Source organism: Eleutherodactylus coqui, chromosome 5, assembly GCF_035609145.1.
Source record: "Eleutherodactylus coqui strain aEleCoq1 chromosome 5, aEleCoq1.hap1, whole genome shotgun sequence".
In the NCBI taxonomy this organism is placed as follows: Eukaryota; Metazoa; Chordata; class Amphibia; order Anura; family Eleutherodactylidae; genus Eleutherodactylus; species Eleutherodactylus coqui.
This window is the reverse complement of record NC_089841.1, coordinates 213,487,441-213,510,362: the sequence shown is the minus strand read 5'-3', so window position 1 is coordinate 213,510,362 and position 22,922 is coordinate 213,487,441. Positions and strand designations below refer to the sequence as shown.

Sequence of the window (22,922 nt, the reverse complement as noted above, 5' to 3'; positions counted from 1 at the left end):
CTGTGCCACAGCTGTGACAGCTGTGGCAGGGGAATTCTTTATCTCCAGGGGAGTCCCCTTGTCACTGAACACTGTGACAGTGCTGTCACAGTGTTCCGTGATGAGTGGACTCCCTGCGGAGATGAAGAAATCCTCGGCCACAGCTGTCACAGAGGATCACGATCTTCTCTGTATGTCGTCAGTGGGGCCGCCGCTGCTGCCGCCAGCCCATTGAAACCCCTCGATGTGACAGCATCCAGGGGTTTCACATCCAAAGAATCCTGATGCCGCAGTGAGTTGCGTTTTGCAATTTGCTGTTCTATTTTTTACCAGTGCAAATTTTTTGTGCAGGTAAAAATCGGACATGTGACCGCTGCCAAAGAAAAGCATTGGTTCTAATAGATGCGAATCGCAAATGCAAAAACATGTGCAACACAAAACGTTCATCTTACTGAGCCCTGAGATGGGGCTTTTGGGGAACTGAACACCTGCTGATGCATTCCCTCACAGATAATATTTGATCGCTGGGGCATCTAAGCAGCAAGATACCCTGTGATCAGCTTGTCCAAAGTGGAGACCCCTTTTGAGGTTCCAGATTTCTTGAGGTGTAAGTGCCAGAGTTTAGCACTCTATTAGAACTCTTAATTAGAGATGAGCGAGTATACTCGCTAAGGCTAGAGATGAGCGAGCACCAAAATGCTCGGGTGCTCGTTACTCGAGACGAACTTTTCGCGATGCTCGAGGGTTCGTTTTGAATAACGAACCCCATTGAAGTCAATGGGCGACCCGAGCATTTTTGTATATCGCCGATGCTCGCTAAGGTTTCCATGTGTGAAAATCTGGGCAATTCAAGAAAGTGATGGGAACGACACAGCAACGGATAGGGCAGGCGAGGGGCTACATGTTGGGCTGCATCTCAAGTTCCCAGGTCCCACTATTAAGCCACAATTTCTACTTCTAAAAAGCCCTCATTAGCAATGCATACCTTAGCTAAGCACCACACTACCTCCAACAAAGCACAATCACTGCCTGCATGACACTCCGCTGCCACTTCTCCTGGGTTACATGCTGCCCAAAACCCCCTGCACGACCCAGTGTCCACAGCGCACACCAAACTGTCCCTGCCCAGCCTTCAGCTGCCCTCATGCCACGCCACACTCATGTCTATTTTTAAGTGCGTCTGCCACAGGAAAAGCAGGCACACACTGCAGAGGGTTGGCACGGCTAGGCAGCGACCCTCTTTAAAAGGGGCGGGGCGATAGCCCACAATGCTGTACAGAAGCAATGAGAAATATAATCCTGTGCCACCGCCATCAGGAGCTGCACACGTGGGCATAGCAATGGGGAATCTATGTGCCACACACTATTCATTCTGTCAAGGTGTCTGCATGCCCCAGTCAGACCGCGGCTTTTTAATTCATAGACACAGGCAGGTACAACTCCCTATTGTGAAGTCCCTGTGGACCGACAGCATGGGTGGCTCCCTGGAACCCACCGGCGGTACATAAAAATATCCCATTGCATTGCCCATCACAGCTGAGGTAGTAATGTCATGTTTAATGCAGGTGGGCTTCGGCCCACACTGCATGCCCCAGTCTGACTGGGGTTCTTTAGAAGTGGAAACAGATGCATTTATAATTCCCTGTGGACCCACAGCATGGGTGGCTCCCTGGAACCCACCGGCGGTACATAAATATATCCCATTGCATTGCCCAACACAGCTGAGGTAGTAATGTCATGTTTAATGCAGGTGCGCTTCGGCCCACACTGCATGCCCCAGTCAGACTGGGGTTCTTTAGAAGTGGAAACAGATGCATTTATAATTCCCTGTGGACCCACAGCATGGGTGGGTGCCAGGAAGCCACCGGCGGTACATAAAAATATCCCATTGCATTGCCCAACACAGCTGAGGCAGTAATGTCGTGCTTAATGCAGGAGGGCTTCGGCCCACACTGCATGCCCCAGTCAGACTGGGGTTCTTTAGAAGTGGAAACAGATGCATTTACAACTCCCTGTGGACCGACAGCATGGGTGGGTGCCAGGAAGCCACCGGCAGTACATAAAAATATCCCATTGCATTGCCCAACACAGCGGATGTAACGTCAGCTGTAATGCAGGTGGGCTAAAAATTCATTTGATTACACTGTAGGCGAGGGCCCACAAAAATTGCTGTATCAACAGTACTAATGTACATCAGAAAAATTGGCCATGGCCAACCAAAAGGGCAGGTGAAACCCATTAATTGCTTTGGTTAATGTGGCTTAATTGGTAACTAGGCCAGGAGGCAGCCCAGTTAAAATAAAAATTGTTGGAGGTGAAAGTTTCAACGCTTTAATGAGCATTGAAACGTATAAAAATTGTTTAGAAAAATTATATGACTGAGCCTTGTGGGCCTAAGGAAAATTGCCCGTTCGGCGTGATTATGTGAGGTTTCAGGAGGAGGAGCAGGAGGAGGAGGAGGAATATTATACACAGATAGATGAAGCGAAAAGGTCCTCGTTTTGGATGGTGATAGAGAACGATGCTTCCATCCGCGGGTGCAGCCTACGTATTGCTTAGGTATCGCTGCTGTCCGCTGGTGGAGAAGAGAAGTCTGGGGAAATCCAGGCTTTGTTCATCTTGATGAGTGTAAGCCTGTCGGCACTGTCGGTTGACAGGTGGGTACGCTTATCCGTGATGATTCCCCCAGCCACACTAAACACACTCTCTGACAAGACGCTAGCCGCAGGATGAGCAAGCACCTCCAGGGCATACAGCGCGAGTTCAGGCCACGTGTCCAGCTTCAACACCCAGTAGTTGTAGGGGGCAGAGGCGTCAACGAGGACGGTCGTGCAATCGGCTACGTACTCCCTCACCATCCTTTTACAGTGCTCCCGCCAACTCAGCCTTGACTGGGGACCGGTGACACAGTCTTGCTGGGGAGCCATAAAGCTGTCAAAGGCCTTAGAGAGTGTTCCCCTGCCTGCGCTGTACATGCTGCCTGATCTCTGCGCCTCCCCTGCTACCTGGGCCGCGGAAATGCGCCTTCGGCCACTAGCGCTGTCGGATGGGAAGTTTACCATCAGTTTGTCCACCAGCGCCCTGTGGTATAGCATCATTCTGGAACCCCTTTCCTCTTCGGGAATGAGAGTGCAAAGGCTCTCCTTATACCGTGGATCGAGCAGTGTGTACACCCAGTAATCCGTAGTGGCCAGAATGCGTGTAACGCGAGGGTCACGAGAAAGGCATCCTAACATGAAGTCAGCCATGTGTGCCAGGGTACCTGTACGCAACACATGGCTGTCCTCACTCGGAAGATCACGTTCAGGATCCTCCTCCTCCTCCTCTGGCCATACACACTGAAAGGATGACAGGCAAGCTGCATCTGTACCCTCAGCAGTGGGCCAAGCTGTCTCTTCCCCCTCCTCCTCATGCTCCTCCCCCTCCTCCTCCTCCTCCTCCTCTGGCCATACACGCTGAAAGGATGACAGGCAAGCAGCATCTGTCCCCTCAGCAGTGGGCCAAGCTGTCTCTTCCCCCTCCTCCTCATGCTCCTCCCCCTCCTCCTCAACGCGCTGAGATATAGACATGAGGTTGCTCTGACTATCCAGCGACATACTGTCTTCCCCCGCCTCCGTTTCTGATTCCAAAGCGTCTGCCTTTATGCTTTGCAGGGAACTTCTCAAGAGGCATAGCAGAGGAATGGTGACGCTAATGATTGCAGCATCCCCGCTCACCATCTGGGTAGACTCCTCAAATTTTCCAAGGACCTGGCAGATGGCTGCCAACCAGGCCCACTCTTCTGTAAATAATTGAGGAGGCTGACTCCCACTGCGCCGCGCAAGTTGGAGTTGGTATTCCACTATAGCTCTACGCTGCTCATAGAGTCTGGCCAACATGTGGAGCGTAGAGTTCCACTGTGTGGGCACATCGCACAGCAGTCGGTGCACTGGCAGATTAAACCGATGTTGCAGGGTCCGCAGGGTGGCAGCGTGCGTGTGGGATTTGCGGAAATGTGCGCAGAGCTGGCGCACCTTTCCGAGCAGGTATGACAAGTGGGGGTAGCTTTTCAGAAAGCGCTGAACCACCAAATTAAAGACATGGGCCAGGCATGGCACGTGCGTGAGGTTGCCGAGCTGCAGAGCCGCCACCAGGTTACGGCCGTTGTCACACACGACCATGCCCGGTTGGAGGCTCAGGGGCGCAAGCCAGCGGTCGGTCTGCTCTGTCAGACCCTGCAGCAGTTCGTAGGCCGTGTGGCTCTTCTCTCCTAAGCTGAGTAGTTTCAGCATGGCCTGCTGACGCTTGGCCACCGCTGTGCTGCCACGCCGCGTGACACCGACTGCTGGCGACGTGCTGCTGCTGCTGACACATCTTGATTGCGAGACAGAGGTTGCGTAGGAGGAGGAGGAGGAGGGTTTAGTGGAGGAAGCATACACCCCCGCAGATACCACCACCGAGCTGGGGCACGCAATTCGGGGGGTGGGTAGGACGTGAGCGGTCCCAGGCTCTGACTCTGTCCCAGCCTCCACTAAATTCACCCAATGTGCCGTCAGGGAGATATAGTGGCCCTGCCCGCCTGTGCTTGTCCACGTGTCTGTTGTTAAGTGGACCTTGGCAGTAACCTCGTTGGTGAGGGCGCGTACAATGTTGCGGGAGACGTGGTCGTGCAGGGCTGGGACGGCACATCGGGAAAAGTAGTGGCGACTGGGAACCGAGTAGCGCGGGGCCGCCGCCGCCATCATGCTTTTGAAAGCCTCCGTTTCCACAAGCCTATACGGCAGCATCTCTAGGCTGATCAATTTTGCAATGTGCACAGTTAACGCTTGAGCGTGCGGGTGCGTGATGTCGTACTTGCGCTTGCGCTCAAACTGCGGCACTAGCGACGTCTGGACGCTACGCTGAGAGACATTGCTGGATGGGGCCGAGGACAGCGGAGGTGAGGGTGTGGGTGCAGGCCAGGAGACGGTACTGCCTGTGTCCTCAGAGGGGGGTTGGATATCAGTGGCAGGTTGGGGCACAGGGGGAGAGGCAGTGGTGCAAACCGGAGGCGGTGAACGGGCATCGTCCCACCTTGTGGGGTGGTTGGCCATCATATGCCTGCGCATGCTGGTGGTGGTGCCTCCCCAGCTGATCTTGGCGCGACAAAGGTTGCACACCACTGTTCGTCGGTCGTCAGGCGTCTCTGTGAAAAACTGCCACACCGTAGAGCACCTTGACCTCTGCAGGGTGGCATGGCGCGAGGGGGCGCTTTGGGAACCAGTTGGTGGATTATTCGGTCTGGCCCTGCCTCTACCCCTGGCCACCGCGGTGGCTCGGCCTGTGCCCACACCCTGACTTGGGCCTCCGCGTCCTCGCCCGCGTCCACGTCCTATAGGCCTACCCCTACCCCTCAGCATGGTGTATTAGCAGTAGTGCAGAAACAGAACGCTGTAATTAAATGTGCCGCTTATTGGCCTGTGGTTGGAGGCTGACTTCGTTTACGGAACCCCAGGAAATAATTTGGCGCAAGCCTGCTGTAACACTTAGCTGGCTGCGTATTTATTTGGAGAAATTTTACCCCCAGCACACACGGACCCAGAACACTGAGCAGAGTGACAGGCAGGCCAAATAGATTTTTTTCAAATCTTTTTTTGCAAAAGGACCACTGCGTATATTCAATCTATATACACTACCGTTCAAAAGTTTGGGGTCACCCAAACAATTTTGTGTTTTCCATGAAAAGTCACACTTATTCACCACCATGCGTTGTGAAATGAATAGAAAATAGAGTCAAGACATTGACAAGGTTAGAAATAATGATTTGTATTTGAAATAACATTGTTTTTACATCAAACTTTGCTTTCGTCAAAGAATCCTCCTTTTGCAGCAATTACAGCATTGCACACCTTTGACATTCTAGCTGTTAATTTGTTGAGGTAAGCTTGTGAAATTGCACCCCACGCTTCTAGAAGCATCTCCCACAAGTTGGATTGGTTGGATGGGCACTTCTGGCGTACCATACGGTCAAGCTGCTCCCACAACAGCTCAATGGGGTTCAGATCTGGTGACTGCGCTGGCCACTCCATTACCGATAGAATACCAGCTGCCTGCTTCTGCTGTAAATAGTTCTTGCACAATTTGGAGGTGTGTTTAGGGTCATTGTCCTGTTGTAGGATGAAATTGGTTCCAATCAAGCGCTGTCCACTGGGTATGGCATGGCGTTGCAAAATGGAGTGATAGCCTTCCTTATTCAGAATCCCTTTTACCCTGTACAAATCTCCCACCTTACCAGCACCAAAGCAACCCCAGACCATCACATTACCTCCACCATGCTTAACAGATGGCGTCAGGCATTCTTCCAGCATCTTTTCATTTGTTCTGCGTCTCACAAACGTTCTTCTTTGTGATCCAAACACCTCAAACTTGGATTCATCCGTCCACAACACTTTTTTCCAGTCTTCCTCTGTCCAATGTCTGTGTTCTTTTGCCCATCGTAATCTTTTTCTTTTATTGGCCAGTCTCAGATATGGCTTTTTCTTTGCCACTCTGCCCTGAAGCCCAAAATCCCGCAGCCGCCTCTTCACTGTAGATGTTGACACTGGTGTTTTGCGGGTACTATTTAATGAAGATGCCAGTTGGGTACCTGTGAGGCGTCTGTTTCTCAAACTAGAGACTCTAATGTGCTTATCTTCTTGCTTAGTTGTGCAACGCGGCCTCCCACTTCTTTTTCTACTCTGGTTAGAGCCTGTTTGTGCTGTCCTCTGAAGGGAGTAGTACACACCGTTGTAGGAAATCTTCAATTTCTTAGCAATTTCTCGCATGGAATAGCCTTCATTTCTAAGAACAAGAATAGACTGTCGAGTTTCAGATGAAAGTTCTCTTTTTCTGGCCATTTTGAGCGTTTAATTGACCCCACAAATGTGATGCTCCAGAAACTCAATCTGCTCACAGGAAGGTCAGTTTTGTAGCTTCTGTAACGAGCTAGACTGTTTTCAGATGTGTGAACATGATTGCACAAGGGTTTTCTAATCATCAATTAGCCTTCTGAGCCAATGAGCAAACACATTGTACCATTAGAACACTGGAGTGATAGTTGCTGGAAATGGGCCTCTATTCACCTTTGTAGATATTGCACAAAAAACCAGGCATTTGCAGCTAGAATAGTCATTTACCACATTAGCAATGTATAGAGTGCATTTGTTTAAAGTTAGGACTAGTTTAAAGTTATCTTCATTGAAAAGTACAGTGCTTTTCCTTCAAAAATAAGGACATTTCAATGTGACCCCAAACTTTTGAACGGTAGTGTATGTCTTCTGTCCCTGCCTACACAATTCTGTCCCTGATGTGTGTGACGGAACTGCAGTGTTGCACTGTTATTAAGTGCAACAGAGCGGTGATTTCAGAGCCAGGAAATAATTTGGCGCAAGCCTGCTGTAACACTTAGCTGGCTGCGTATTTATTTGGAGAAATTTTACCCCCAGCACACACGGACCCAGAACACTGAGCAGAGTGACAGGCAGGCCAAATAGATTTTTTTCAAATCTTTTTTTGCAAAAGGACCACTGCGTATATTCAATCAATAAGATGTCTTCTGGCCCTGCCTACACAATTCTGTCCCTGTAGTATTACTGCAGGGCGCAATGTTCTGCACGGCCGATATACCAAAAAAAAAAAAAGTGCAACACTGCTAACAGCAGCCTCCACAGTACTGCACACGGTTAGATGTGGCCCTAAGAAGGACCGTTGGGGTTCTTGAAGCCTACACTAACTCCTAACACTCTCCCTGCCTAACCACCACTTCTGTCCCTGTAGTATTACTGCAGGGCGCAATGCTCTGCACGGCCGATATACCAAAAAAAAAAAAATTGCAACACTGCTAACAGCAGCCTCCACAGTACTGCACACGGTTAGATGTGGCCCTAAGAAGGACCGTTGGGGTTCTTGAAGCCTACACTAACTCCTAACACTCTCCCTATAGCAGCTCTGGCACCAATATCACTGTCCCTCAGCTATCTCACAACGCATCTGAGGCGAGCCGCGGGAGGGGCCGATTTTTATACTCGGGTGACACCTGATCTCGCCAGCCACTCACTGCAGGGGGGTGGTATAGGGCTTGAACGTCGCAGGGGGAAGTTGTAATGCCTTCCCTGTCTTTCAATTGGCCAGAAAAGCGCGCTGTCTCAGAGAGGAAAGTGAAAGTAACCCGAACATCGCGTGGTACTCGTTACGAGTAACGAGCATCTCGAACACGCTAATACTCGAACGAGTATCAAGCTCGGACGAGTACGTTCACTCATCTCTAGCTAAGGCACATTACTCGAGCGAGTAGTGCCTTGGCCGAGTATCTCCCCGCTCGTCTCTAAAGATTTGGGGGGGGGGGGGGGAGAGGGAGAGAGAGATCTCCCCTCCGTTGCTCCCCGCTCTCCCCCGCCGCTCCCTGCCCCCCGCCGACCCCCGAATCTTTAAAGACGAGCGGGGAGATACTCGGCTAAGGCACTACTCGCTCGAGTAATGTGCCTTAGTGAGTATACTCGCTTATGTCTACTCTTAATATTTAGCAACCGAAAGATCTGAAAAGAAATGCAATTACCTCTAGCAATTATAGTTTAACTATTACTAGAGATGAGCGAACGTACTCGGATAAGCACTACTCGTCCGAGTAATGTGCCTTATCCGAGTACCGCTGTACTCGTGCTGAAAGATTCGGGACGCGCTGCGGAGCGGGGAGCTGCAGGGGAGAGCCGGGAGGAACGGAGGGGAGATCTTTCTCTCCTTCTCTCCCGCCCGCTCTGCCCCGCTCCCCGCTCCGACTCACCTGTCAGCAGCGGAGCGCCCCGAATCTTTCAGCATGAGTACAGCGGTACTCGGATAAGGCACATTACTCGGACGAGTAGTGCTTATCCGAGTAGGTTCGCTCATCTCTAACTATTACTAAAAAAACATGTAAAAGTTTTTTTTATCATACTTTTTTTCATGCATTTTTTCCCCCTAGAAATGGATGAAGTTTCAAAGAGATTTTGAAAATTTCAAAACTGCCTGCATACCGTGGGAAATGAAAATTAAAGAAATTGAAAGTAAGTTAATGACATGCTAATAAAATCAAATGAAAACCTTAATTTGGATTAGATCTTTAGGAACCCAGAACAGCACATGTAATAAGTAAAATGCTGCTAATAAATTAACTAGAGTGTTAATCTACTTACTACAGTAATAGAAAATGCCACAAACCCAGATTTTCATTATGTTGATTTGCTTTCATGTAATGAACACTTTTAGGTATTAAACATTAACCTTCGAAATAGCAAATACTTGTACGGTTTTAGGCTCATTTCACACAACTTGCAAAAAAAGTTGTTTTTTCCTCACAGAACATTCACAAGGAATTCTTCATACATTTTTACGGTGTATTTTCATGTGAATTGAATTTCTCGCATTGCATTGAAATGAATGAAATCTGCAGTTAATTTTCCGCTCCTGGTGAATAAGGTTTGTTCAAACCCAATTCACTAACATTGTACTGTAATGGTTGCAGAAGTTTGGTGCAGAAAAATTTTGCAACTAGTATACAACGTGTGAAACTGGACTTATGATCTGTGACAGTTGCCATAATAGCCCATATTGGCCCTTCCCTAATCTGTTTGACTAAAGCTGCCCATAACAACCACTGGACAAACAATTTATCTGGAAGATGTTTTTTTCCCCTGCTGCCTCATTCACGTGAACGTTTGGTTTGACCGAAAACTGCATACGCCCGTGTCAATGAGCCTATACTGGCATCTTACAGCCTGCGTAGTGGTAAGGAGGGCTTTTGGTGCCAGAGGATGTGCCAATAAACTACGTTATCTTGGTCATGATTTTAAGGAATAAAATAAGGACAGTGCCTTGGAACCAAAGAAAACAAGCAAAGTTCCCGGATGGTTCTTCCAGATCTTCACATAATCCACTCTGGTGGAGAGACGCATGGAAAGTAAAAAATACACTCCCCCATCAAACAGGTGTGGGGGGGGGGGGGGGGGGAGACAATTAGTAAAGACTTGCTAATGCGCTCGGACACTAGGTTAGGAGGATCAGAATAAACTTACCCAGCAGGTGGGAGGGAGATCAGCTGGTGGCCAAAAACTCTTTCCCCTCTGTAGTTCCAGCAGCGTCCTCCATCTAAGTGCCTCTTATACAGTATATAGTTGTCTTTTATCCCTATCTCTTATTGCTTGATAAGGGTTACTTCTATTAGCCAAAACGCAATAAAATGGAACCTTTGGATTTACCCTCTGGACGTGGACCCAGCGTGTTCTGTATACAAAGTGTTCCTGGAACTTCAGAGGGGAGAGAGTTTTTGGCCACCAGCTGATCTCCCTCCCATCTGCCGGGTGAGTTTATTCTGATCCTCCTGACCTAGTGCCCGAGCGCATTAGCAAGTCTTTACTAATTGGTCATGATTTTACTAGGGCAGTAAACTGAATATTTACGAAGGAAAGCATAGTTACAACTCTTAGGCTGGGTTCACACAGGGCGGATTTTCCGCGGAAATTCCGCGTGGAATTTCAATGCGGAATTTAGCCGTGGCAAATCCGCCCACGGCCGCTAATTTCGGGATTAGCCAGCCATGTGGACGAGAGTTCTCAGAAATCTCGTCCACACGGGGTGGCCAATCCGCAGCCGCGGTTTCAGAATATGCAGCATGTCCATTCTTTTTTTCATTCCGCTGCGGCCACGCTCTGCTCTATGGGAGCGCCGGCCGCAACGGAAGAGCGAGCGGCCGGGCCGCTTCAAAGCCACTGTGGCTTTTTCCGTGGCGGTTCTCCCAGCGGAAATCTCGCTTTTTTTGTTGCGGCCAAACCGCAAGATTTCTGACGGGAATCCGCCCCGTGTGAACCAAGGCTTACATAATGGCTTTCTCAGTATTGCATGAGGTCATATATCTAACCTGCACTCATATAGTCATGCATGTGGCATTTTGACGGACAATCAGTCATCAGTTCACATTTCAGTAGAGATGAGCGAACGTACTCGTCCGAGCTTAACATTCGTGCGAATATTAGGGTGTTCGGGATGCTCGTTACTCTTAACGAGCACCACGCGGTGTTCGGGTTACTTTCACTTTCCTCTGTGAGACGTTAGCGCGCTTTTCTGGCCAATTGAAAGACAGGGAAGGCATTACAACTTCCCCCTGCAACGTTTAAGCCCTATACCACCCCCCTGCTGTGAGTGGCTGGGGAGGTAAGGTGTCACCCGAGTATTGAAATCTGCCCTTCCCGCGGCTCGCTACGGATGTATTCTGACATTAGTTCAGGGAAAGTGGTATCGTGTTGGAGCTACTATAGGGAGAGTGTTAGGTGTATTGTAGGCTTCAAGAACCCCAACGGTCCTTCTAAAGGCCATAAATCGTCTCTATATGCGCTCAGTGGGGCCGGCGGCAGCAGCGCCGACCCCATTGAGAACATATAGAAGACAAATCCTTCTTTTCTGCCACAGCTGTAACAGCTGTAGCAGAGAAGAACGATGTTTGCCCATTGAATTCAATGGAACCAGCAATACAGCAGGTTCCACTGAATGCAATGGGCTGCCGGCGATCGGAGGATGAATGGTCGGGAAGGGGTTAAATATATAACCCCTTCCCTGCAATTCATCCAGAAATGTGATACACTAAAAATATATACCGGCGTATAAGGCGACGGGGCGTATAAGACGACCCCCCAACTGTCACCTTATACGCCAGCAATACAGTGGAGCAAAGAATAAAAAGCATTACTCACTTTTTCAGACGATCTGCGCCGCTCCTGTAGACTGTCACTCCTTCCTGGTGTTCTGCGGTGCTCCTGCAGGCTGTCGCTCCCTCCTGGTTCCCGGCAGAGCATTGCTTTCTCTACGAAAGGCTTTAAATCCACGCCTCCAGAAACACACGTGCCTTCAGCCAATCACAGCCAATGACAGTGATGTCATTGAATTGCTGTGATTGGCTGTGTTTCTGGAGGCGGGGATTTCAAGCCTTTCATAGAGAAAGCTTTAGTCCGTGGACCAGGAAGGAGTGACAGTCTGCAGGAGCGGCGCAGATCGTCTGAAGAAGTAAGTAATGCTTTTTATTCTTTGCTCCACTGTATTGCCGGCGTATAAGGTGACAGTTGGGGGGTCGTCTTATACGCCCCGTCGCCTTATATGCCGGTATATATTTTTAGTGTATCACATTTCTGGATGAATTGCAGGGAAGGGGTTATATATTTAACCCCTTCCCGACCATTCATCCTGCGATCGCCGGCAGCCCATTGCATTCAGTGGAACCTGCTGTATTGCTGGTTCCATTGAATTCAATGGTTAACATCGTTCTTCTCTGCCACAGCTGTTACAGCTGTGCCAGAGGAGAACGATCTTTACGCTGACAGTGCGGGGGGGGGGGCCCACTCTTGCCGCTATTGTGGCTTAATAGTGGGACCTGTGAACTTGAGATGCAGCCCAACATGTAGCCCCTCGCCTGCCCTATCCGTTGCTGTGTCGTTCCCATCACTTTCTTGAATTGCCCAGATTTTCACACATGAAAACCTTAGCGAGCATCGGCGAAATACAAAAATGCTCCGGTCGCCCATTGACTTCAATGGGGTTCGTTACTCGAAACGAACCCTCGAGCATTGCGAAAATTTCGTGCCGAGTAACGAGTACCCGAGCATTTTGGTGTTCGCTCATCTCTACATTTCAGTCATTAAAAATTCCCTGTTGCCAACATTTTGTAGGAAACCTCTTTAAATATGGATAAAGATCGGATATTGGTCTTAAAAATTGGAGAGACATGCCCATGAAATTCCAATATGGCTGCACAACTTTGAAACTTTTGAAGTAGTTATGAGTTATGTCTACAAGACACAACATTGCTTCTTATGATTGCTATTACAACCCTAACTATACAATATATTTCTATAATCAGGTCATTTCGGATCTTCAGTTGCGTCTTATTTCATTTTTCTTCGTTGGATGTATGGAATCAATATGATACTCTTTGGACTAACATTTGGTCTAGTCATGGTGCCTGAGGTATTGTATTCAACTTCTCTATCCACAGTTTAGATATCCTAGTTTGTAATGAGTAATATGTAAGTACAATCTTCATTATTTATTGGGAGATGAATAGAAATCATGGCCATTATGCCTATTCATATGTTATTCTTCCTTTAACGCAAATCTGTCACCCCCCTACAGCACCATAAACTAAGCTATGGTGCTGTTAGGGGAAGTGGCAAGGAGCCGGGTGATGTCTTTTCTTATCCTTACCTGCTGTCCTATTCCTATGCGAGTAAAAGAAATGAAAAAGGAGGGTGGAGCAAGACCCAGTGAGGGTGGTGGAATATTTCTGGAGTACAAAGTGTTTCCAATGATGGAGTTTTTCGAATAGTGGAGTTGCTGCCAACCAGATGACGCTCCACCAGTGTGGGTGTGAGTGTAGCGAAAAAGATGTGAAAAAAACTGGTATGGAGGCGCAACCCTCTAAGCTACTAGAAGATGAAGATCAAGATCCAATGTGTGATGGTGAAAGCACTTCTTTTTTATTTAGTTTTTCACAAAGCACTTCTTTTTCTCCCCTGTCCTCCTGCACACAGGACCTCCGACACATCCAATACACCTTTGGAATTGTGTCACCCCCAGGCATCCTGTTGTCCTATCCAGCCGAACTGACGAAGGGGTTCATCCCCGAAATGTGTATTCTATTGCTGTTTTTTAATTTGTGAAAAAATAAAAAAGAGGTCCTTTCACCATCACACATTGGACCTTGATCTTCATCTTCTAGTAACTTAGAGGGTTGCGCCTCCATACCAGATCTTTTCACATCCTTTTCGCTATTCCTATGCTGACTTTTTTCCGGTTGATGTACAACCGCTCTCCCATACAGGTCTAACGGAAAGCGTGCACACAGCAGTCTAAAAAGAGTCGATGTGAGCATGTAAGTATAAAAGATCCATCACCCGACTTCTTGTCACCTCTCCTAACAGCATCATAACTTGGTTTATGGTGCTGTAGGGAGGTGACAGGTTTCCTTTAACTGAGTTAGCGAATGTATTGAATTTCGAAACTGTGGCCTCCAAAGATCTGCACTCACAACATCATAGATCCCTATGATGCTGTGAGGTTGGGTCAGTAGACCTTCAGTTGGGCCAACACTCATCTGTAATATGGGCCCAAAAATGTGCCAATGTTTTGCTCGTCTGAAAGTGACCTAATGGTTGGTTTCCACAATGCAGTAAATGTATTGAGTCGTGCTTTTATGGGGATTGTGTACAAGCCTTCAATACGTTTGCCCTGCCTCGTGAGTTAAGCTGGGTTTCCATGGTGTGGTAACCACATTTGGCTTAGACCCAGCCACCCACTGGGGCCAATGGCTGCACAATTATGCCGATAATACTGCCCTTTACCAACAAAATCTTCCACCATTGGCCACCATGGGTTGGTTTTTGGTTGCACGTAGTTACTGCAGCTTGGAACCCATCCTAACTCACACAGGCAAAGGTTAAGTATTGTGCACTTGTACAAATCACCATGCAAGCACGACTCAATACATTTCTTGATAATTTGGGGTGGGAATAAAAGTGCTGAAAGTAATGTAATCATTACATTTCTTGCTTGTTTTTTTATTTTCCACACTAGGTTTTATAACCGATGTCATGATTACAATCATTCCTCAGATTTATTTTATTCCCACAGCAACTCATCATGGAAGCATCGGCTCACATTACATTTTATTGTGGTATTTGGCATGTTTAGGGAGGTATTTTATGTTGCACTGTGCTATATGTTTTGTACTTCGGGTGAGCTACTTTGTGCTGCACTGTGGCATTTGTTTGGGAAAGTATTTTGTGCTACATTTTAATAGGGTTTTAGTGTTTTAGCCCCATGTGCTCTGCTTAACAAGTTTTACTTACATCTGCCGGCCCTTCACTAGACAGTAGACCCAAGTAAGTAGCGAAAAGTAGTTGAGTGTCCCATATCTATAGGGACAGTTGTTTAAGGTACACTTTAATAGCCACTTCTCATATCTGTCTGAACTATTTAGCTATCTATCGATAAAGGATATGTTCTTGATACTTTTATTTAATGTCATATCCTCTCATGTTTATCCACTTACAGGCATTAATGGGGAAACCATATGGTTCAATTCCAAGAAAGACTGTTCCGAGAGCTGAACAACCCTCTGCTATGAATTTTGCCACGCTGTATGATTTTAGTGTAAGAGATTTTTCTATAGAGTTTCATGAATGGATGTTTTCTCAGATAATACAAATGTTACATAATTCTAGTATGGATATATGGATCCTTCCTTGCATTGTGTATGCATTTGATTTGACTCTGTTTTTACTTCTTATAGGGACTTGCTCAATATTCTGTCCTCTTCTATGGTTATTACAACAGCCAAAGAACTATTGGATGGCTGCAGTTCAGGTTACCTCTTTCTTACCTATTAGTTGGAATTGGCACCATTGCCTACAGTTTCATGGTTGTTATCAGAACGTAAGTACGTTTGGCATGTGTGGTTCTAAGTTCTTATCCAATAAAAAAAAGAACAAAATCACAAATACTTAAAATCAAAACATGTTACATTTCCCACTATGAAATATTCAATTTTTCTGATAGAACGTGCAAAAAATACTTTTTCAGTTGGAATAATTATTAAGAAATGCTTGTGTGCAGATATCGATGTCACATACTTGTTATGGCGCATTTCTACTGTTCTTTTGATTATTTCTCATATAGTTGTTGTTAGCCATTTAGTCGTTCACGACCCTCGGTGACCCTAAAGAGGAGCTCCCTCCATGCTTTTCAGTTTTGTACTGCTTCTTTCAGTTGTGTGATATCCATGCCAGTATCAGCTTTGACAGTATCAGCCATCATGTTCTTTGGCGGCCGGGTCTTCTGTTTTCACTGGTCTGTCCAAGCATTACAGATTTTTCTTGCAACTCTGCTCGCATTACATGGCCAAAATCCGTGAGCTTGAGCCCGATCATCTTGCCCTCCAGTGATATATCGGGTCTTATACGATTCAGGACTTCTGTTTGTTACTCTCGCCGTCCACACAGCAGCTTTCGCCAGCACCACAGCTCAAATGCATCAGTATCCTTCTATCAACTTTTTTTTGCAGTCCAGTTTTCACATCCATACATGGCTGTGGGGAAAACAGCGGTTTGCGCTATCCTGCACTTAGTTGTGATGCCAATATCTCTACTTTTCCTGATTTTGTCCATGTTTAGCATCTCGCTTTCCCCAAATGCTATCCTATGTTTTATCTCTGGCATAGATTCTACATCCTGGTCAATTATCGAACCAAGGAAGGTGAAGTCTTGCCTCTTTGTTGATTTTGACTTGAAATTGGCCATTTTTTGTAGTTGTCATAATTTTTGTCTTCTTTTGTTTACTTCTCATAATGTCTACTTAATGTGTCCAGTGCTGATGGTTACATACGCTTAGTAGCTCAGTCTGGATCTTCTTGTACATAGATGGCGGTACAATACTTGTTATTATACGGGCCAAACAATAAGAATCAGCACTCAAAGAGGCTTCTTATCACCAGCACTGGACACATTCGATGGATGCTTTGAGAAGAAAACAAAAGAGCAGGTGGAGGTACCATACGAAGTATGTAAGAGGAAAATCTGGCACACAATTTTTTTTTAAGATTACTCTAATTGATTTTACAAGATCTAACATAGAAATTTAACATTTTAGTCATAAAATTCAAATTCAGTTGCAGTTGCATAACCAACCCTAACATGTCTAGGAGTGGAAGACCTTCACCCATGGCTTATGGGTCTGTCATTTGATCCCTCACTCAAAGGGGTAGACCCTTTTTATCTGATTATTGATGATGTATTGTGATACTGTTAGAAAGTGGAAAAAAAATCAGATTTTTTTCTAATTCTAAATATGTTTTGTTAATTTTCTTTAAGAATGGCCAAGAATGCTAATGACGATGGTGGAGGAGATGATAACAGCTTTAATTTTAGCTGGAAAATGTATACAAGCTGGGATTTTCTCATTGGAAACCCTGAAACAGCTGACAATAAATTTGCATCTATTACAACAAGTTTTAAGGTAAAACAATAATTCCATTTGTTGTTCTCAGTCCTCAGTCTAATTAATGTGATCTAGACAATCTGCATTTTACTGAATGTATGACCGCATCTCTACATCTCTAAGGTCATCAGAGGTATGGAATAGGCATAAGAATTAACCTCTCAAGAGCTTTAAATGGTATAATAATGAGTTAAAAATCTTAATATATTAGAATCTTCCAGTTTCTATATACCCAAGTTTTTATAAGTTATGCTTATATTATAGAGTTACAGCAGTTGTCCCACAAAGTCAAAAGAAGACCTGCAGTAGAGATGAGCGAGCATACTCGCTAAAGACAATTACTCGAGCGAGCATTGCCCTTAGCGAGTACCTGCCCACTCGGAAGAAACGATTGGGTGTCAGCGGGATCGGGGAGCGGCGGGGGAGAGCGGGGGGTAACGGAGGGGAAATCTCTCTCTCCCTCTCTCCCCCCCCCCGCTCCCTCCTGCTCACTCCCGCAACTCACTGCTCCCCCGCGCCGGCAGACGAATCTTTTCTTCCGAGCAGGCAGTGCTCGCTCGAGTAATTGCCTTCAGTGAGTACGCTCGCTCATCTCTACCTGTCAGCTCTCTTGACATGTTTGTTTTAGTAAATATCTGTATTCCCCATAAATATAACAATTCTAGAGACTCTATATTTTCTTAGAGATCTGTTTTGCTATTTTTCTGTTATTCCTCTTCAACATTTATGAATACATTGACAACTGGGTGTTAATATTTGGGGTTCTATCCCTACATAGGCTGATACAGACACAGGATAAATAATTGTTCATGCATACTGGTCATTCCTCCTCACTGCTCATAAGAGCAGAAAATTCACCTGGAGTGAAAAACAGCGCTCTGTTATAGTAGCTTTCTCTGCTCTCTGTCCTACTGATCCCATCACTGTCATAAAGCTCTAATAGCTCAATGGAAAAGCAATGAATGCTCATTCACAACAGGGAAGCAGGCTAGTGGAGGAGTCAGTTGGCTTACTCTGACTGACAGAATTTGCTGATATGCCAGTCCTCCAGTCTGCTGTGCCTTGAAAAACAAGCATATAAAACAAACAAGCAGAATTTTTTAATGAAAATCAATTACAAAAAGTCTTCAATTCCAATAGATTTAAAAAAAAAAACTGTGCAAAGGTATACATAGCCTTTAAGCGGCTAAAGTGAATGGGATATTGAGCATCTGCACTCTGGCATGAAACCTGTATGGCAGGGCAGGGAGCCTGTATGCTAATTTAGTACAGAACCCTACAGCCTTTGTGCATTACCACACAGGCTCCACTGAACTCCGCATGTACATACAGAGTTTAATAGACTATGCACCACTTTTTTCTGCCCAGTTCCATAGGAAATCTGAGGCATTTGAAGGTATAGTAGAGGACTCATGCGCCACTATGGATGTCCTATTATGGCTATAGAAAATGGAGCTGTAATAGATCCATGTGCATAATCCCTTAATGACCAAAGAATCACCAATAGGATATTATAGCCTATAGCTCCCTCATCCAAAACTAGGTAGGAGAGGAGATGCATTGAGAACTAGTGGTGCAAAGAAAGCTAAGATGCACCTTACTTCTCTAAAAGTAATGTGGTTGAATACCGAAAGCTACCTTCTACTTCGGGTACAATTCTATTTTGTTGTTACGCTTTTGTTTTGTAATGTATAGTGCAAAAGTAATATTTTTCTTCTTACCTAATTGTATACAAGAATAGAATGTCTTCTACAATTTTAGAACAAGAATTTTACTTCTTCTACAGGAATCAATCCTAGAAGAACAAGAAAACAGGAAAGAGGAAAACATTCATTTAGTCCGATTTCTCCGAGTCCTTGCAAACTTCCTAGTTCTGTGCACACTGGCTGGCAGCGGTTATCTCATTTATTTCGTTGTGCGTAGATCCCAGCAATTTGCCTTGGAGGGTCTGGAAAACTATGGTTGGTGGGAACGAAATGAAGTTAGTATCATTTTTTAAATTCTGTACCAAAATCTTTATAATGTAATGAAGGATGCAGGTAATGTGTGCTACAATAAAGAGATATAATGATAACAATACAATATACAAAATGTACATCTCTACACCAAGAACTAGCTAACCACATGACACACAATCCATAAGATATGCCAGAATTTCCCACACAGGGCATCACATATATGAAACCAAAAACCAACACCAAAGACCCACCACAATACAGACCAATCACACGTCTACCAACACTCTACAAAATGTTGATTTCTTGCCTCACTAACAAAATGTTGAGGAACACAACGTTCCTACTAAGCAACAAAAAAGTTGTAGAAATCACACGGGATGCAAAGAACTCAGTTATTGTACGGCAATCACACAAGCGTTAACATGACACACCTGGACTACAAAAAAGCTTTCAACCTCATCTCTTACACTTGGCAGATACACATACGACATATTTGCAAAACACTTCCAACTTTCATCTCATTCCTTCAAACTACAATGTGGCCCTGGAGAACAACACTACATCTCACACTTCCTCACATATCCGTAAAGCCAAACCAAATATACATTAGGCAAGGAATCTTCCAGTGCTCACTTATGCCTTTGGAGTTATTCACTGAACGCACACAGAACAAGAACAACTCATGGGCCAAGAAGGAGCTCCATGGTAGGCACGCCTTTGACCTCAGTTGGGATCATGTTGAAAAAACTGCATCAAACTGCTGTCTGGCTCGGGGAAACTTCTTTGGAGAAATAGAGGGGTTCATGATTGCCATACAGGATCTAGTCAGAAACACAAAAAACACATCCTAAAAGACATCACACTTATTGATGACATGTGCAGAAAATGCCACATGGTGCAAGAAACCATGCAACACCTCTAGTTGCAAGCTCTTGGCACAAACAAATTATTTAGACTGGGTTCACACAGGGCGGATTTGCCACGGAAATTCCGTGCGGAATTTCGCTGCGGCCGCTAATCCCAAGTTTTGCCAGCCATGTGGACGAGATTTGTCAAAAATCTCGTCCACACGGAACGGCCAATCCGTCGTGGCAAAGCTGCCAGAATCCAGTGCTGTGGAGTGGATTTCCCAGCCGCAGCATGTCTGTTTTTATTTTTTTGTCCGTTGTAGCCTCTCCCCTCTATGGGAGCGCCGGCTGCAACGGAAAAGCATGCAGCCGAGCCACTCCCAAACCCACAGCTAGGTGCTGTGGGTTTTGAAGCAGCGCTTTCCCGGTGGAAATCTTGCGGTTTTTCGCTGCGGCAAAACCGCAAGATTTCCGCCGGGAATATGACAAGTGTGACCCCTCCCTTACACAGACATAATGAAATAGCAATTATAATCCATCACCACAGTGCCTGTTTTAACCTCCTTCAAGTACTACTTCTCTGTGAGAACCAATATGTTTGTGTGCCTCACTGCTGCTGTAACTATTATGCTTGTGTCTCACCATAGTTGTAAACATTATGCAACTGCGGCTCTTAAAGTTCATGTTTAGCACTGCCTCTGTGACATTCTTACACGGTCATATACATCTAAAAGACAACTGTTTTGAGCGCCCTACTAGGCTGCCTTGTACCCTTGGTGCATCTGTGAATTATTTTGCTAAAGTTTGGGAAAGTGGTGGGAAAATTTGGGAAAGTGGTGCTGGCCACTGGGTAACCACAGGAGATGTGGTTGCTTCTGGACCCAGGAGCCTTAGTAGGGCCATAAGGCCTAGCTTCTCCACAAAGTAAGCCTATTAGTATAAATAAAGCATTATAGTTGGGGGCCCTGTTATAAGTTTTGCATTGGGCCTTGGAGCTTAAGTTACACCTCTGGGTGCAGGACTGTATTATGATGAATTTAGCCAGAGGAGAATTAATAAAGAACACATCTGTGGCACCTTTAAGAAAATCAGGTGAGCAGCACCCCACTGCTAGACTAAACTCACAGCTAGCTCCTGGTAATGGAGACCACTGCCAGCACCACAGCCTTGTGAACACATCAAAAAGGTCATATTTTTGTTTCTAGACTACAGGTTTCACAGGGACGTATTTGCACATGTATTTGCACGCACAAAGTTTGTGCACACAATATGCAGGTAATATAACCAATTGATATCAATGGGTTTGTACACATTTCCGTATTTTGCGTGCACATTTTGGCTGCGCTAAAAACATGTTCTATATTTCTGTGTATTTGCGCACCACCAAAGCTCCCCATAATAGTCAATGGGTGTGTGTGCAAATGAGTACCTAGAACCCATGAGACAAATTAGTCATTTAAATCGGTGCAACTTTGTGTCCCACACGTAAATGAACATGTCCTGCGGGCAGAAGAAGTACAATAAAATACACCGATATGCACGCAGAAAAAGCCTCATTCAGGGCTTTTACCCATTATTGCTTTCTTTAACGCTGTGATATTGCTGCGTTTTTTAAAATGGGACTTTCTAATGTTAAAATTGCATCGCACAAAAAATTGCAAAAGCACAAACTTGCGATTTTTGTGCAATCCGATTTTAACATTAGAAAGTCCCATTGAAAAAAACGCAGCGCTATCACAGCTTTAAAAAAATGCTAGTGGGTAGAATCTCCTATAGCGCAAAAAAGTTGTTTTTAAATATGCGCAATTGTGCATACTCTTGTGTGAAGCTGGCCTTAAAAACAGGTCCATAGTGTGTAAACATAATAAAGAGCTCATACTCACCGCTCCCTGATCATTCTTTACCTGCGGCTCCGTATCTCCTCAATGACATCATGCTGGCAGGCTGCAGTCAGCCTGTGCTGACTTATAAAGGGTTGCTGCAGCCAATAACAGAGCTCAGCAATAAACTCTGAGCTCCATCATTGGCTGCAGCAGCAGGCTTACGGGACGTCACAGGCTGACTGCAGCTTGTAAACAAAACAGCACAACAGAGGCCCGGAGTCGCTGGTGAAGGGCAAGCAAGGAGAGGTGAGCATGACCTCTATGAGTTCTTTATTATGTCTACACACTTGGGAACCAATTTGTAAAAAGATTTTTATCTTAGACAACCCCTTCGAAAGAATCCCTAACGCATCACACACAGCGGAATTATTTCCATTTCCTGAAGGTTTTCAATGTCTCTGCTTGCTATAAAAACTTTCATTGTTTGCTACCAAGGGATAAAACTGTATGCTGGTGATATAATAGACACACGGGTGCTTGGCTTATTACAAGACCCAGTTGTGATTACTGTACAAGTCTTGTACATGTGAGTCATCACTCTACCAGTACAAATGGCAGAAAACAATATACAGTAAGTTGATTGACAGCAAGCAGAGATCTTGGAAAGCACGAGGTATTGATACACATGGTAAATTGTATTGTATAACTTTTCATCCTACATTTGCTTCTACAAACCAGAGCAGTATACTTATGTATGATATGTATAGTTTAGAGATGAGCGAGTATACTCGCTAAGGCACATTACTCGAGCGAGTAGTGCCTTAGCCGAGTATCTCCCCGCTCGTCTCTAAAGATTCGGGGGCGGGCGGGGGGCGGGGAGCGGCGGGAGAGAGCGGGGAGGAACGGAGGGGAGATCTCTCTCTCCCTCTCTCCCCCCCCCGCTCCCCGCCACAACTCACCTGTCACCCGCGCCGGCCCCCGAATCTTTAGAGATGAGCGGGGAGATACTCGGCTAAGGCACTACTTGCTCGAGTAATGTGCCTTAGCGAGTATACTCGCTCATCTCTAGTATAGTTATATACTCTGATCCTGACGATAAGGAGTATTTGCGCTTCTTGTTTTGGTAGGTGAACACTGTTATGTCTCTGTTAGGAATGTTTTGTCCAACAATGTTTGATGTTGTCAGCGGATTGGAGAACTACCACCCCCGTATAGCTCTGAGATGGCAACTTGGACGCATATTTGCCCTGTTTCTGGGAAACCTCTACACTTTCCTCATCGCTCTCATGGATGAAATTAATCTTAAG

At 45.9% G+C, this 22,922-nt stretch overlaps 1 protein-coding gene across 1 annotated transcript in view; it reads left to right on the top strand.

Annotated features, from left to right (window-relative positions):
• Positions 1 to 22,922, top strand: part of TMC1 (transmembrane channel like 1) — a 65,108-nt gene that overhangs the window by 11,128 nt on the left and 31,058 nt on the right. The window contains exons 7-13 of the mRNA XM_066605007.1: positions 8,933 to 9,014; positions 12,854 to 12,960; positions 15,046 to 15,144; positions 15,284 to 15,426; positions 16,860 to 17,004; positions 18,773 to 18,967; positions 22,743 to 22,922. Coding sequence (XP_066461104.1) covers positions 8,933 to 9,014; positions 12,854 to 12,960; positions 15,046 to 15,144; positions 15,284 to 15,426; positions 16,860 to 17,004; positions 18,773 to 18,967; positions 22,743 to 22,922 — 951 coding nt within the window. The remainder of the gene's footprint in view (positions 1 to 8,932; positions 9,015 to 12,853; positions 12,961 to 15,045; positions 15,145 to 15,283; positions 15,427 to 16,859; positions 17,005 to 18,772; positions 18,968 to 22,742) is intronic.